This window comes from Protopterus annectens, chromosome 13.part0 (genome assembly GCF_019279795.1).
Source record: "Protopterus annectens isolate FY-2018-M chromosome 13.part0, PAN1.0, whole genome shotgun sequence".
Classification (NCBI taxonomy): Eukaryota; Metazoa; Chordata; order Ceratodontiformes; family Protopteridae; genus Protopterus; species Protopterus annectens.
In genome coordinates, this window is record NC_056747.1 from 1,148,636,762 (window position 1) to 1,148,655,006 (window position 18,245).

Below are 18,245 nucleotides of genomic sequence, written 5' to 3' on the forward strand. Positions count from 1 at the left end.
GTCGTCTAAAGCATTATAGAAACTTTGGTTGGTAGGCCATATTTTGACACCCACCACTGGAAATATGACAGTTGTTTTTCATGGTCTGTCTACGTTATGTGGCCTCTTAGGTTTTTTTTTTCTCTTTTTTTATCCTCTTAAAACTGTTGATTTTTTGCCCCACTACAATGTCCCCTAAAAAACACCAGACCTCATTATGTTTTAGGTCCAGTTATTACTCTTGCCATACAGAGTCTGAGGAAACCAGAAGATAGAAGTCAGAGCTAGTGATCATGGTCACCATCCAGAGACATTTGAGGGATTTATTTGAATGTGCCAATAAAACACACACACACACACACACACACACACACACACACACACACACACACACACACACACACACAAATACACATGCATACACACACATACATACACATACATGGACACAGACATACACACACATGCATACACACACATGCATACACACACATACATACATACACATGCATACATGGACACACACACACACACACACACACACACACACACACACATGCAGATACTTTCCTTCTGGGTCTTAAGTACAGGAGTTGCACTTCTAAGCTTTTGCATTAATAATCCCGAAGTGGGTATGATGCCATCTCCCCCTGAGCAGTTCCCCCAGTGCCCAGGCCACTCTTTGAACATGGATCATCTGAGACATTGTCAGGAACAAAACCTCTATACCACACAGTTGATGCTTTTCTGTTCACACTCTAGTATGTAAATCATTAGACTGAGATGTCTCACACTTATCAAAGACTAAGCATGGTTTCTTGGCATTTCCATTTATTCAGGATATTTTGTTGTGCACAATGACATCGTTCAATCCCCATCCTCAGTATTACGTTGCTGTTTCTCTGTACCTCACTTCCTTTTCAGCAGAAGATGGCCAGTGCACCTTTTGTTCACCTTTTTATCAAAATGCTTACAGTATTTGTTACAGATCACAATGTCTGTGGTTCATCTTATCCTCACTTTCCTTTGCACTTACAGTTAAAATATCCAGGACACACAGCATGTTTTACCAAAAGCATACCTGCTGTCTTTTAGTTTGCGTCTGAAACTTTGGGAGCATAGAGCCAGAGAAAGGTAAAAAAACAAGGCTTAGAAGGCCTAGTCCTGAAGCACCTTAAAGTCTCATCCTGTCCACAGTCAGCTAATAACGGCTCATTGCTGCTACATTACTGTAATATCTAACTACTAATTTCACTTGTATTCAACAGCTATATGTACATCACTGTATCTTGCTAGAACCTTTATTTTGTGAGTGAGTGAGTGTGTGTGTGTGTGTCTGCGTGTGTGTGTGTGTCTGTGTGTGTGTGTGTGTGTGTGTGTGTGTGTGTGTGTGTCTGTGTGTGTGTCTGTGTGTGTGTGTCTGTGTGTGTGTGTTTTTCTTTTTGTAACAGGTACCTTAGTGACTCAATATGTTGCCTTCTCAAAAATGTAATAGATCATTCTGCTATTGATCACCGATTCTGACTTATTTGGAAATAGATAATAACTGTCATTTTCATTACACTGTAATGACCAGTATACTTTTGTTGCCATTCTCAATTAATGTAATACCTTATTACTGTTGGTTTATTGTAACGTGTTCAGTAATTTCCAGTACCTCTGTCATTGTATCTGAATATGTAATGTATTATTGTTACATTTTGTAATATGATAATGTAGAGCCTTTGTACCACCAATATAAATGTGTCCTGCCCAGCTGGACTTTCCCAGTTAAAATAACACAAACAAGAAGTAAAATCGTAGTCTAAAACAAGAGAAAAGTAATGCTGACAATTCATAAATGTTAATTTCAACCAAGAGAAGTTTGCCCATTTTTAAATATATTATCTCTGAGGTTGTTTAAACTCAGAAGTAAGATACTAGCTTCTCACTCCCAGGGTTCAGCAGGCTCAGAGTATAGTGACAATATTCAGTAGAAGAGCATTCAATGATACATCTTTGATGAACTGGGATGTGCTCAGTGCTGTGAAAATGCATGATCCAAGCACACTGCTTGTCAGAGTGCAGGCAGACTGAGGAAAGCTGATGGTCGGACACAGTCCTTTACCCTTCGTACAAATCGGTGACAGAAGGCAGAGTTTTGGTTTATAGGCTCAGGACATGAAGCCAATGAGGATTGTGGTGATCCCAGTCTTCCAGCTGAAGACCGATCAGTTTCTACATCCAAAAAGAAGAGTGAAAGGATCCCTAAAGAATCTCTGGATCAGGAAGAACTTGCCTATCCTTCTAGGTGGTTGTCTATAGATGCATCAAACAAAACAATGTTCTGGACTTTGCCCTCAGTTGCCTGGACAAACATCATGATGTTAAGATGAGATCTCTGATGGTCAACAATGATCATGCGGTGGTATATTTCATGTTCCTAAGGTCATAGGTTCATAGGTGTGTACTTGGCCAATGGCCCTGGAGCCTTTACAACCCTAGCACATAGGATTACCCTGCCATCATGCCACCCGACCTTAGTTCTTATTGCCTCTGTCGAGTAAAGCCGCAGGAGTGATCTCTGGGATGAATTTTCTATTTCAAATCCACTCATCAGGGTTCTCTTGAAGAGGGCCAGTGAGGTGCTCTGCTTGACATGTATGGTAAGTCTGTTCCATAGCATGGGCAGTCTCTGGGTTATGAACCTGTCCCTCCAGCATGTTCTGTTGATTGTGGTAATGAGGTTGAGGTCTCTGGAGAGTGTGGTGTGGAGGGATTACGACTTCTGTAGATGTAGCATTTCTAACAGAGCTGGGTCAAACATGGCTTTGTAAATCAAGCAGAGATCACCTCTAAGTAGGTGATATGAAACAGAGAATAGTTGGAATTTTTTTAGTCTGTCCATATAGGACAAATGTTTAAAGCCTTGGATCCTCTTTGTGAGGTACTTTTGCGGCTTTGCCAGACCTCTTTCTTCCTGGATGCAAAACCCTTAGTAATGAGATGTGCCACATAGAAGGACTTTCTGACCACAGTGGTAATGTGGTGGTCAAAAGAGAGGTTGCTGTCAATCTGTGTTCCCAGATCTCTTATAACTCCTTCTGTATTCAGTGGACTACCATCAATGTGGTAATTCATAGGAACCGGGTTTTCCCAAAGGGAATGTTAGGCAAAGCAGTGGAGACCCAAGAGTTAAAGACATCAGTGCAGAGCAATAGAAAGGCAGAAAAAATGTAACTGGAAAGAGAGGTATTAAAACAAATAAGGATAGCTGGGAGAAGTGGAAGATGTAAGCTGGCAAAACTATTCAGATCTGACCAGCAAATAGCGTCAAAGCTGGATGTGGTCTGTCAGAACTCCAGTAAATAATTTGACTAAGTGCCACGTTGGTGAGTATATGGTAAGCTTGAGTGGGTTAAAAGTAGGACAGAACCTTACAAACTGGATGAGTAGTTGTAACGGAATAATCCAAGCACCATTTGTTTTTAGCAGAGAAACTGCAACCAAGGTCTTTGTGACATATTGCACACAAAGTGGTGTCAGTGTTTGTTTTTCATTTATATAAATCTAAGATTGTCTATGTCATACATGATAATTTAATGTTGTTGTTTGTCTTTTCCCAGTTAGGGGTCGCCACAGCGGAACTCAGGTCCGCTAATGATTGGCAGTAGATTTTTATGGTGCCGAGTTGCCAGCCCGATGCCCAGCCTTCAGCAAATGCACACCCATTCACACATGTCTTTCGGAGGCCACTCGACCGCAGAGAGGACATGCAGACTCCATACAGAAGGCACTCCAGCCGAGAATCGAACAGCAGAACTTCTTGCTGCGAGGCAACAATGCTACCACTGTACCACCACGGCATATACATGATAATTTAATAAAGATGTTTGTTGAAAAAAAAAGAGGTAACACAGTTTGACTGTTCCATTGTAGCTTATGAAGGTAGTGGTGCGAACATTCGTTTGTAGCACTCTATAATTCTAGGTTATGTTGTAGCATTGTTTTACATAAAGAAAAGTAATTGCACTAAAGGCTTATATAACAAACATTATGCTCTTTATAATTTATATCATATGAGTCAGTCTGACATGTTTTGCTGAAGCACAGAGATGCTTCTGTCTTTGTGTGGTGGGCATTTAAAACAAATCTGTTTCTTTGTCATGACATAGTAGAGTTTTAGTTTTATTTTATTAATGTTGTTAATTTCTTTTTTTTCTTTCTGTCTGTTTTTTTTTCTCTTAGAATTTGCATACCTATTGTGATAACTGATTCACAGTTTTAAGTAAATTTATGAAAGAGGAATTGTTTTTTTTCTGCTGCCTCTGAGTAATACTTTACATTTTTACTTCCTCCCAGCTGCTGAACATTCACAACGTAGGAGTTCCTAGGCAAATATTAGGCTATAAATGTGCAGACTATTTCAAGCATACTCAATAACCAGAGGCTAGAATCAAACGCTGTGCTGTGCAAATGTGAGACAAAGACTTTAAGAATTATGCCAACCCCTCCCATGAAAGCTCAGGGTAGGGACAATTTTATGAACCAACATTCCTGCAACAGCCATAGATTCATAGGTGAATACTGGGCTATCTGCCCTAAATGGTCATTTTAAGCTTAACCAATATCCAGGGATCAGAATCAAACTCTGTAAGGTGAAGACTTTAACCATTATGCCAAAACCATCAGTAAAAGAATCAAACCCTGTACTTTGTGGCTGCAAATAAACACCTGAACCATTATGCCAAACCCCAATCCATGAGTAATAGAAGGAACCTTATTTTATCCTCTTAGCCAAAAAATGCCTCACCACATTTTTATAGTAACTTTTATAGTATACTCAGATGCCACTATTTCAGGTTTGGTGTTTAGGACTAGAGCCCATTCAGGTTTACAGACAAATGGACCTCTGTGTGTGACAAATCTGGCATGAAGCGACCCATGTGCTTCAGTTTGTATGCTTGCCCTGCTTTCACATAGTGGCTCCTAAAGAGTAAGTTCATTCAGTGAGCACCCATGTTGGAACGATTAGACTTCCTCATTCCGTCATAATGTAAGGTGCAGGATCATCATCTTGATAGGATACCCCAGTTAATACACATTTTACAAAGGACTATGAGTCTGCCAGCTATAGTTTCTAACATTCTCACTACTAGAATAGATTTTCTTATCAAAAATTGAACAGTGTTAGTGGTACAAAGGTAGGACATCATCCTGGGTACCAAAAGCTGATGGTTCTACTCCCACACCAGATAGATTGATTAGTGATGCTGCAGTCTGGTATAACAAGGTTACTATAATCCTGATCGTCTCATTCTTTGGATGAGATGTTCAACAGAGGCTTCGTCTGCTTGAGTTGGTAGATGTAAAAGATCTCACAGCACCTGTCAAAAAGAGTAGAGGAAGTTCTCACTGCTCTGGCCAAATTTCCTCTAATGGTATAAATACTACCTTGGATCTGTCCTGAAAAGGGGCTGTTAGCCTAGCGGGACTAACCTGGTCAGTAAAGGATAAATAAAAGAAGTTTAGTTATGTAAATGCCTACTAGCTTTTTTTTTCTTTTGTCATTTTTTTTTTACTATTTTTAATAATGTCGTGTTATAGTTCTGTATCGGATATTGACAGCCATTCTTTGCTATTTGCAGTTTAGTATAATACCCACATTTTCCTCATTTTGACGATATGAAATGATGTTTGTAACATTAACCTTTGTTTTTTTCTTATCTGAATAGGAAAGATGAGGTACAGGTTCTAGAATACAGACAGGATGTGAAGAAACTTGCTCTGAATTTGAACATCACAAATTTTCCATCAGGTGACAAAAAAGGTGAAGACGCACACCAGTCATCATTGAACATTACCTTCCCTCCAACACTCCTGTATTCAGCATTTAGATCAGTACGTACCTAGGTGACATTGCTGAACTCTTTAAGATAATGTATATGTTTTCATGTATTCATTATATTAACAATGTCTGTCTGACTAGAATGCGACTAAAGTGGATTGTTTCTTGTCCTGACTAACTTTTCATTAACTGCTAGTCTTGGTGTCAGGCAGGAAATACTGCCAATATATACCGAACACACATATGATGTTTTATGCGATTTATAAACCATGACTTGATCTTTAGTCCATCATTAACTACACGTGCTCTGGTTTTGTGTGCTGAGTTTGGACTGAGATTCCACATGCTGGTTCATAGTACCAGGATATTATTTATTTATTTGACATTTGTTTACCGGGGAGGTCCGACTGGACAAGTAGCCCATTTTCAGTGGAAGCCTGGGGAGAAAAGTGCCACATATAAACAATACAAGTTTTAAAAAGTTTAAAACAGTACAGCTTTTAGGCAAACAATCAGAGATTGGTACAATCATTACAGTAGTTACAGGAGCAATAGCCAACTGCTTGTTTTCACAGAATTAAACAACACAGACATACTAGGATATATAAAGTTAGTTTACAGAAGTTAGAGATCGTCATTAAAGAAAAAATTCTAAACAGCAGTTAGATATTCAAAAAAGTACCACAATGTTCAAAAAAGCGTGGATGCAAGTGTTAACAGTCATGGACAACAACAATCAATTTAGAGGGACGTTGTGCAGTTTATCTAGAGAATTCTGATGTGGTTTAAGATAAGCAGACAGGAAATAAGAAAGAAGAGAGGGAGAGAGGACTGATGAGTAGAAACTAGTGAATATATAGCTGCGGATGAGGGTTAGAGAAGGTCATAACGGGCCCAGGGATTGGTTTGGTCGTTTAGGAAGAGTGGATGTGAAGGAAAAATGAAATTTTGTGGGCGAAAGAAGAAAAATAAAATATCTGTTCAGCCAGGGGATGAGCAGGAGCACAACCAAGTTCATTTAGATGTGCCTTAAGCAGATTTTTGAACAAGGTGGACATACTGCTGTTAACAATAGTCTGAAGGATGGACTTCCTTAATTAACAGATGTCATTTGAATAAAGAGAATCCCCAAAGCTGTTATTGGATTTTGAAATTTTTAGCAGTAATTTGTTAGAGGATCTCAGGGATCTGTTATTAGTGTGGGTTTGTACTAGAGTATGGAGGGATGGACATTTATCAGGTTGGTATATGATAGAGTGGGTTAGTATAAATTGTTTGAAGGATAACGGATTGGATTGCTCAAGCCATTTTAGTTGTTGGGAAATCAACACAGTGATGGGTTCTGTGAGGTAGGTTTGTGGCGAATTTGGGGATCTTGTGGTAGCATGTTTCCAGCCTTGTTTAATTCTGTTTTTCTGAGGTTTGTGAATATAGGGGAGTCATACATTAGTATAGCTAATACGTGGGTCCCGATGATAGCTTGTTTGGATGAGCTGGTGAGATAAGTCTTAATTCTGTAGAGAGACCCTAATTTTATGTGGGCTTTTTTAATAACAAGTGGTACATACTTGTCAAATCTCAAACTGTTATCAGTAGTGACACCTAGTATCTTGGTTTCAGAGATTTGTTCTATTAAAATGTTGTTAGATTAGGTGATTTTAAAGTGCTGACTGAGGCTGTTGAATTTGTGATGGTTGTTTATAAAAGTATTAATTTGGTTTTGTTAGGGTTTAGTACGAGTTGATAGTTTTATAGGCAAGATATGATGGCAGAAAATGATTTTTTGGTAATTTCTAGAAGCTGTGGCAGGGAGGGTGCAGCACAGATGACAGTGGAGTCATCTGCATATTGCATGATACTGGCAAGGTGTGTAGTGCTGTGAAGTTTGTTTGTGAAGACAGAGAAGAGAAGTGGGCCTAGTATTGGGCCTTGTGGGATACTTACAGTTACAGGTAGTAGGGATGAAAGATCATTTTGCCACTTTACAGCCTGTTGCCGATCAGAAAGATAGTTGTAGAACCAGGAGAGGGCATATGTAGATAAGTTAAGGGATAAGAGTTCATGCAAGAGCTTTTGGTGGGATACTGTGTCAAATACCTTACATATATCTAGAAAGATAGAGGAGACAAGTTGCCTATAATTTTTGAGTTGATTTACAGTGATGGTGAAACTTAATAGGGCAGTTGTAATGCTTTGGCTGGGTCAAAATTCATGTTGTGAATTGGCAAGAAAGATTGTTAGTTAATAGACGGTCCAATAATTGAGAGTGGGTGCATTTCTCCAAAATTTTTAAAAGGGGTGATAGTGTGAATATTGATCTATACAAAACAAAACAAAAAAGAATTTGACTGGCATACATGAGCCTCGTGCTAAAAATGCTGGGTTATGAAATGTTAATACACAAGGCACAGCAAAACACCATGACCAAGCGCTTTCACCTCAACAGGCATCATCAGATCATGTGCTTTCATTCAAACACACCTTAAACACTATACATCACGTCCTCTTTTCCAGTGCCCTCAGAAATTTAACCCTTGCCATACCTAAACATTTTCAATTCTGTTGATAATTTCACTTAGGTCAAGGAATACATACATAAACAAATGCATAACATAAAAATAATAAAACATAAAGAATGAAACTTCACAAAACTGTAATAGTAACAAACTTAAACATCAAATATATATAATGTTGTGGCTCAGTTTTATAGAACTAGCAAAATCACAATAAACAATATTTCTAAAAACAATAATTTCATAATGCTTACATGCATGTCCATAACCTAACACAGTTTCCTCTTTTCTTTTAACACACTGGCTATAGAAATATATTCATGAATTCCAGGTTGCACATTGGCATTCAGTCTAAGTTGCCATTTAGTTTCCTTGATTTCTATGTCTAACCTGGGGTCACCCCCCATCTTCTCTGTCGTACCTATCAATTACAAAAAACAAAAATCTTTTGTAATTTGAACATACAGATATGTGTAGGAAAAGTGAACTGGATGTTTTCTTGATTTTAATGTCTCTGGTGTGCTCAACAATCCTGTCTCTTAACCACCTAGTTGTTTTTCCCACATAGAATGCTTGACAGGAAATGCACGTGGCCACATAGACCACCATCTCAGAGTTACAATTACACCTTCCGGGGCATTGTAGGTTGCTATGAAAACCTTCAATTTGTACGTATGGCCCATCGTTGACATACTTACACCAGTTACATGCCCCACATTTACTCATTCTTGAATTGTAATTTCCCTTTGTACCGCTGTCATCCAATTCCAACCATTCCTTAATGTTCCTACCTATGCTGTATACCACTTTGCTTTGCCTCAGCTTATCCCTAAGCTCAGAATCAAAAACATTCTCCCAAATAACATTGAACTTGGGGAGTATTTGGGGCATTAACTGATTCTAGGGTACAACAAATACCTCATCTTTCAAAGTAGATCCTCTACAGTTGTTCACTAGACTCCCTCCTGATCTCAATATGGGTGCAAATTTTGAGGTCCTGACTTTATTAACCTCATTCGTTATCTTATGCAACATTTTGATAGGGTACCCCCTAGTTTTAAATGTGTCAATAAGGATGCACATCTCTTGTTGGAACATCATGTCATCATTAATTAACTGTGAGATCCGAGCCATCTGGCCCTTAACCACACTTTTTTTTGGTGTGCCGGGTGACAACTATCAAACTGAAGAAAATTGTTGCAATAAGTATCTTTACTATAGATGGTTGATCTCAAGGTTCTCTGACTTTTGTCCAGTTCTATATCTGGATAGTGGATCTTGGAAGAATGTAGCTGGTGTGTGAATTTTAAGTAGGATGTAGTAGAATTCAAATAGTCCACAAATTCCTTTGCCTCATCAATCGTGCCTCCCCTCAAAATCAGTATAACATCCAAGAATCTCAAAAATAAAATTATCTTAGACCAAAACGGTGAGGTGAACACAAATTGTTTTTCCCACTCTGTCAGAACCAAGTTCACAAAAACAGGGGCACAGTTGGCCCCCATAGCCACTCCTGTATTTTGACAAAACAGTTCCCCTTCAAAATATAAAAAGTTTTTCTTCAAGATGATTTCCATTAAGTTCACCAAAAAATTAATTTTGTCATTTAATAACAAGTGCCCATTAATCAAACTATTGTGATATAGTTCCAGTCTTTCCTGATGGGGTATGACCGAAAATAAATTGATCACATCTATTGAAAGGAACATGATATCCCTACTCATGTCAACATCCTGAAGCATTTCCAAACAGTGCCAGGAGTCCTTAAGAACCTGTGGGCAAACCTGCAAAGTCCCCTTCGAGTAATGATCTACATATGCCATCAGGGGCTCAGTCTTTGAACCCTTGGCAGCAACTATGGGTCTGAAGGGGAGATTTGAAGGGTCCTTATGGCACTTGGGGATGCCAAAAATGGATGGAATAACAGGTGTAGTTTTAGTCAGATAATCAAATTCCACTTTAGTGATGAGCCCCTCAAATAGTGCATCCTGCAAAAAAATGTCAATTTTAGTGTATGCCCTGTTCACCACACTTTTTGAGACTCTTTCATATGTGGTCGAATCATTCAGAATGTCATACATCTTTCCTGCATAGTCCAAATGCGACATAATTAATATTGCACCCCCCTTATCTGGTTTCATAAATCGGGTAGTCCTTGCTTTTTATTAATTCTCTTAGGACTGCCCTTTCATCACTAGTCAAATTGTCCACAAAACCAATCTAGGTGTCACATATTTTCCTGATTTCGATCTCAAACAATTTTTCTAGGACATTGACTAGTGGATTACAGGGGGATAAAAGTACTGGTGGGCTTCAAGGGTTCCAGTGCATTTTCCGCATAATAGTTTGGGGATGAGAAAAATAAATGCAAATTCAATTTTCTAACATACATCTTTAAGTTTATCAACACACTTACCACATCAACTTTATACTCAGGGATGAAGTTAAAACCTCTTTTTAACAGTTTAAAATGTGTTTCCCTGATCAACAAGTCACTAAGGTTGTAGATGGTAAACTCGTCCTTAACCACAATATCTGCAGTGTGTTTATTTACAATCTGTGTAGCTTCAGACAATGCATTGTAAAACATATCTGTGTTTAAATAGGCATCAAAAAATTCCAAAACATTCATAAATGACCTGTTAGCACTGTTTACTTCACAAGGCTGATCACACTGTGAGTTTAGATCTATATCAATGTTATTCATTTCATTGAATACATCGTGTCTTTTACTACGAGCAACAGTTTGCATTTCATTATTTTCACTGTACACAATTTGACTATCAAGCTGCCTGTGTAAATTGTCAACAATATCATTTAAAACTGTCTATTCCACCTCTCTCTATCCCTTTCCACCTTCCCCTCTTGTTGTTCTTTCCCTCCCATTGTCGTGCCTGTCTTGTGCCCCTATTCATTAAGCGTTCTGAACGCCTTAGTTGGGGGGAATGTTCCAAAAAATGTGTCTGGTATTCACAAGGTTCCCTGACTTTTGTCCAATTCTATATCTACATAGTGAATCTTGGAAAAAAACAGCTGGTGTGTGAATTTTAAGTAGGATGCCGTCAAATTCAAATAGTCCACAAATTCCTTTGCCTCATCAGTCGTGCCTCCCCAACAAAACAGTATATCATCCAAGAATCTCAAAAATAAAATTATCTTAGACCAAAACGGTGAGGTGAACACAAATTGTTTTTCCCACTCTGTCAGAACCAAGTTCACAAAAACGGGGGCACATTTGGCCCCCATAGTCACTCCTGTAGTTTGATGAAACAGTTCCCCTTCAAAATATAAAAAGTTGTTTTCAAGATGATTTCCATTAAGTTCACCAAAAAATTAGGAGGGAGCTTTGGGAACAACTGTAGGGGAACTACTTTGAAGGATGAGGTATTTATTGTACCTTACAATCAATTAATGCCCCAACTGATCCCCATGTTCAGTGTTATTTAGGAGAATGTTTTTGATGCTGAGCTTAGGGGTAAGCTGGGGCAAAGGCCCAGAGTGGTATACAGCAAAGGTAGGAACATTGAGGAATGGCTGGAATCGGATGACAGCGGTACAAAGGGAAATTACAACTCAGAATTAGTAAATGTGGGGCATGTAACTGGTGTGAGTACATCAGCGATGGCCCATACATAGAAACTGCAGGCTTTCATAGGAACTTACAATGCCACAGAAGGTGTAATTGTAACACTGAAATGGTGGTCTATCTGGCCACGTGCATTTCCTGTCAAGCATTCTATGTGGGAAAAAACACTAGGCAGTTAAGAGACAGGATTACTGAGCACACCAGAGACATTAAAAATGAGAAAACATCCAGTTTACTTTTCCTACACTCATCTGTATGTTCAAATTAAAAAATATTTTATTTTTGTAATTGATAGGTACTACAGAGAAGATAGAGGGGGGGGGACCCCAAGTTAGACATAGAAATCAAGGAAACTAAATGGCAACTTAGACTGAATGCCAATGTGCAACCTGGAACTAATTAATATATTTCTATAGCCAGTGTGTTAAAACAAAAGAGGAAACCGTGTTAGGTTATGGACATGCATGTAAGCATTATGGAATTATTGTTTTTAGAAATATTGTTTATTGTGATTTTGCTAGTTCTGTAAGACTGAGTCACAACAGTACATATATTTGATGTTTAAGTTTATTATTACAGTTTTGTGAAGTTTCAGTCTTTATTTTTTATTATTTTTATTTTATGCATTTTTTTATGTCTGCATTCCTTGACCTAAGTGAAATTATCAACAGAACTGAAAATGTTTCGGTATGACAAAGGTTAAATTTACGAGGGCACTGAAAAAGAGGAAATGATGTATAGTATTTAAGGTGTGTTTGAATGAAAGCACATGACTCTGATGATGCCTGTTCAGGTGAAAGCACTTAGCCATAGTGTTTTGCTGTGCCTTGTGAATTAACATTTAATAAACCAGCGTTTTTAGCACAAAGCTCATGTATGCTGGTTGAATTCTTTTTTGTTTTGTTTTGTTTATTCAAGTTTTTAGTTTTTAAAGTATTTTTGTTTGGTTCCTGGTTTGAATTCCCCGGACATGGCAGGAGCTAGAGCTGAACAGACCATCGAAACACTGTTGGGGGAACTTACCCAAGTTGTAAAAGAGCTGCAATTTAATTTAAAAGCTAACATCAACGGTGGAAGTGGAACTTTTAACATTTCGAATTGACAGGTGGAGTTATTAACATTACATAGCCCAGAAAATATGGAGGACATTGGTACTTCGAGAAATTTGGCTGGGGACTTTCCTGTAATAACGCGTCTGAATGATGTGTTTTAGATGACTAACATGAACTTTACACACACTGAAGTGTCTGAGAGAAGTGAAAGGGGATGTGTTAACCAACAGCTTTTTCAACTGGAGAAGCTATGTAAATGCTTTAAGTCACTACAGTTGGACAACATGTTTTTAAATACTTCTGCAAGTCGCAAGCAAGTTCCTAAGGGCCTGCGTGTCTGGAAATACCCATGAGGGACAGAGGCAGGCTCAGTTATGCACAAAGAGCTTGTTGAGCACTTTGATAAGATGGGACTGGAGCTGATGGCGATTGTAGTAAGGGACAATGAACATAAGTTAAAAATTTTACAAAGAGAAATTAATGACATTAATACAAGTATAACTAATGACTTGCTTTATCCAACTGTGTTAATGAACCATAAAAAGATTTTTGTTGACTTAAGATTGTTAGTGACAACTATTCCAAGAAACAGAAGAAACTTGATAGAGACTTTAACGATTATAAAAATAAAACTGTTTACCTCCCACCCACAATCCACAGCCGAAATAATGCTCCAGATTTGGGGGAATGGAGGTATGGGGGATCTGAGAGACCCAGAAACCTGGAATGAGGAGTTTGAAAGTGAATATGAACCTAACCAGGAACAGCTTTTGGAGCATTCCCCCCTAACTAAGGCATTCAGAACACCTAATGAACCGGGGTGACCAGGCCCGGAATGGGCAGAGAAGCTGGCAGGCACGACAATGGGGGGAACGAACAACAAGAGGGGAAGGGGGAAAGGGAGAGGGAGGTGGAAAAGACAGTTTTGAATGATTTTGTTGACAATTTACACAGGCAGCTTGATAACAGTCAAATTGCGTACAGTGAAAATAATGAAATGCAAACTGTTGCTCGTAGTAAAAAGACATGATGTATTCGATGAAATGAATAACATTGATATAAATCTAAACTCACAGTGTGATCAGCCTTGTGAAGTAAACAGTGCTAACAGGTCATTTATGGATGTTTTGGAATTTTTTGATGCCTATTTAAACACAAATATGTTTAACAATGCATTGTCTGAAGCTACAAAGATTGTAAATAAACACACTGCAGATATTGTGGTTAAAGACGAGTTTACCATCTACAACCTTAGTGACTTGTTGATCAGGGAAACACGTTTTAAACTGTTAAAAAGATGTGGCAAGTGTGTTGATAAACTTAAAGATGTATGTTAGAAAATTGAATTTGCTTTTATTTTTTTCATCCCCAAACAGTTATGTGGAAAATGCATTGGAACACTTGAAGCCCACCAGTATTTTTATCCCCCATGTAATCCACTAGTTAGTGTCCTAGAAAAATTGTTTGAGATCGAAATCAGGAAAATATTTGACACCAAGATTGGTTTTGTGGACAATTTGACTAGTGATGAAAGGGCAGTCCTAAGAGAATTAATAAAAAGCAAGGACTACCCGATTTATGAAACCAGATAAGGGGGTGCAATAGTAATTATGTCGCATTTGGACTATGCAGGAAAGATGTATGACATTCTGAATGATTTGACCACATATGAAAGAGTCTCAAAAAGTGAGGTGAGCAGAGCATACACTAAAATTGAGATTTTTATGCAGGATGTACTATTTGAGGGGCTCATCACTAAAGTGGAATTTGATTACCTGACTAACATTACACCTGTTATTCCATCCATTTTTGGCATCCCCAAGTGCCATAAGGACCCTTCAAATCCCCCCTTCAGACCCATCGTTGCCGCCAGGGGTTCAAAGACTGAGCCCCTGATGGCATATGTAGATCATTACTCGAAGGGGACTTTGCAGGTTTGCACACAAGTTCTTAAGGACTCCTGGCATTGTTTGGAAATGCTTCAGGATGTTGACATGAGTAGGGACTTTATGTTCCTTACAATAGATGTGATCAATTTATTTTTGGTCATACCCCATCAGGAAGGACTGGAACTATATCATTATAGTTTGATTAATGGGCACTTGTTAAATGACAAAATTAATTTTTGGTGACCTTAATGGAAATCATGTTGAAAAACAACTTTTTATATTTTGAAGGGGAACTGTTTCGTCAAAAATGGCTCTGGGGGCCAAATGTGCCCCCGTTTTTGTGAGCATAGTTCTGACAGAGTGGAAAAAACAATTTGTGTTCACCTCACTGTTTTGGTCTCTGATAATTTTATTTTTGAGATTTTTGGATGATATATTGACTTTGTGAGGAGGCAGGATTGATGAGGCAAAGGAATTTGTGGACTATATGAATTCGACTACATCCTACTTAAAATTCACACACCGGCTACATTCTTCCAAGACCCTCTATCTAGATATAGAACTGGACAAAAGTCAGGGAACTTTGAGATCAGCCATTTATAGTAAAGATACTTATTGCAACAGTTTTCTTCAGTTTGATAATTGTTACCCAGCTCACCAGAAAAGAAGTGTGGTTAAAGGCCAGATGGTTCTGATCTCAAGGTTAATTACTGATGACACAATGTTCCAACAAGAGATGAGCATCCTTATTGACATGTTTAAAACTAGGGGGTACCCTATCAAAATGTTGTATAAGACAAAGAATGAGGTTAATAAAGGTAGGACCTCAAAATTTGCACCCATATTGAGATCAGGAGGGAGCCTAGTAAACAACTGTAGGGGAACTACTTTGAAAGATGAGGTATTTGTTGTACCCTACAATCAATTAATGCCCCAGTTGATCCGCAAGTTCAACGTTATTTGGGAGAATGTTTTTAATGCTGAGCTTAGGGGTAAGCTGGGGCAGAGACCCAGAATGCTATACAGCAAATGTAGGAACATTAAGGAATGGTTGGAATTAGATGACAGAGGTACAAAGGGAAATTACAACTCAAGAATTAGTAAATTTGGGGCATGTAACTGGTGTAAGTACATGAACGATGGGCCATACGTAGAAATTGCAGGCTTTCATAGCAAACTACAATGCCCCGGAAGGTGTAATTGTAACACTGAGATGGTGGTCTATGTGGCCATGTGCATTTCCTGTCAAGCATTCTATGTGGGAAAAAACACTAGGTGGTTAAGAGACAGGATTGTTGAGCACACCAGAGACATTAAAAACAAGAAAATATCCAGTTCACTTTTCCTACTTTCATCTCTATGTTCAAATTATAAAATATTTTTGTTTTTTTTGTAATTTATAGGTCCTACAGAGAAGATAGAGGGGGTGACCCCAAGTTAGACATAGAAATCAAGGAAACTAAATGGCAACTTAGACTGAATGTCAATGTGCAACCTGGAATTCATGAATATATTTCTATAGTCAGTGTGTTAAAAGAAAGGAGGAAACTGTGTTAGGTTATGGACATGCATGTAAGCATTATGGAATTATTGTCTTTAGAAATATTGTTTATTGTGATTTTGCTAGTTCTATAAGACTGAGCCACAACATTATATATATATATATATATATATATATATATATATATATATATATATATGATTTTAAGTTTGTTACTGTTACAGTTTTGTGAAGTTTCATTCTTTATGTTTTATTACTTTTATTTTATGCATTTTTTTATGTCTGTATTCCTTGACCTAAGGGAAATTATCAACAGAATTGAAAATGTTTAGGTATGGCAAGGGTTACATTTCTGAGGTCACTGGAAAGAGAAGTGATGGGTGTGTTTGAATGAAGACATATGACTCTGATGATGCCTGTTGAGGTGAAAGTGCTTAGTCATAGCGTTTTGCTGTGCCTTGTTTATTAAAATGTAATAAACCAGCCTTTTTAGCATGAAGCTCGTGTATGCCAGTCGAATTCTTTTTTGTTTTGTTTTGCTTATTCAAATTTTTAGTTTTTAAAGGTTCATAGGTTCATAGGTTGGTACTAGGCTATCGGCCCTAGGGCCTATACAAGCCTAGCCATAGCAATTCCCTGGCTATTTCTTCCCACACTATTTACTTCCCTGGACCCCTGACGTGATCCCTGGGGTGAGTTTCCTTTCCCCCATTCAATATCCATCCAGTATTTTTGTTTGGATATTGGTCTATAACTGGAAAGTTCTAGTGAGGAGCCATCTTTGTGCAGAGGTGTTACACACAGGAAGTTGTCCGACTCTTAGAGATGCATCAAGACAGGCACAGGGTAAGAGGTCACATCAGTTGCTAACTCAAGGTATTCATTTGGTAGCTTGTCAGCAGCAAGTGATGTAGGTTTTAGCTTGGTTAACTTTTTTTGTTGTTTATTTGGATTAGTTGCATTGAGAGTGTAGTAGTAGTAGTATGGGTAACTGTGGTTTCAGGTTGGGTGACTAGTGGGGTATTACTTTAGTTTTTTTATGAGTGAGAGTATAGAGTTTATGAAAAAAGAGTTGAATTGGGTGCTTATACTTTCTTTGAGTTGGAGGTATTGGGAGTTGGGGTTGAGGTTTGTCCTGGATGTAGAAGTTTAATGATACCCCAGGATATGTAGCACTGTAAAATATCTTAATTTCTTTAATGAGCATAAAATCAAGGCTGTAGTTAGATCATTTCTACAGATGACCTACTCACTGTCTGGATGCGAGGACAAAAGGATCCAAAGACACTTTATATGGATACAATGCGAAAATCTGGCCTGCATTTGCTGTCGTATATAAAACATGTTTTGACACTTTGCCACAGTGGTATTGAAAGTCCAAAATTATTAGAATTGTATGATGATTATCCAGCCTAGCAGCATTTGGTTGTTTTTAGGTATTTTTATATAGACAAATCTCTTCTTAGCTCATCTCTGATTGTCATGTTAGTTCATTTGTGTCACAAGTATGTTATGTTGTTAGCAGCTTTCTGACTGACGTATTTGTCTGACAGTTTTGGCGTATGGGAACAGTGAAGGTTTTCATGGAAGTCATTTTTCCATCTTTTTCTGGAATTTTCAGTTATTGTATGCAGAGAGATGGCAACAGCTGTTTTTATTATTTGTTTGTCAGCTCTTGCTAAGACTTATTGCCATTCCCAAACATTACAAACATCTCCAGTCAGTATTTTGGTGAAACAGTAGATGTTCTTTTATGTTTCACTGTTGCAGTCATCACACTTGGGTTATCTGCCTGCAGGTAGCCCTCAGTCAGCTCGAATACCAGAGTCTTAGTATTTCTGTGTTGGATGCTGTCACTTCTTCCATGACGTCAGGTCATCAGGGGTATAAAAAAGGCA

The 18,245-nt window shown here is 38.2% G+C and overlaps 1 protein-coding gene across 2 annotated transcripts in view; it reads left to right on the forward strand.

Annotated features, from left to right (window-relative positions):
• The window catches only part of ITGA3 (integrin subunit alpha 3), a 1,049,629-nt gene that overhangs the window by 761,848 nt on the left and 269,536 nt on the right, over positions 1 to 18,245 (forward strand). For both annotated transcript variants that reach the window (XM_044055141.1, XM_044055142.1), the window contains exon 15: positions 5,694 to 5,859. In XM_044055141.1, the coding sequence (XP_043911076.1) occupies positions 5,694 to 5,859 (166 nt within the window). The remainder of the gene's footprint in view (positions 1 to 5,693; positions 5,860 to 18,245) is intronic.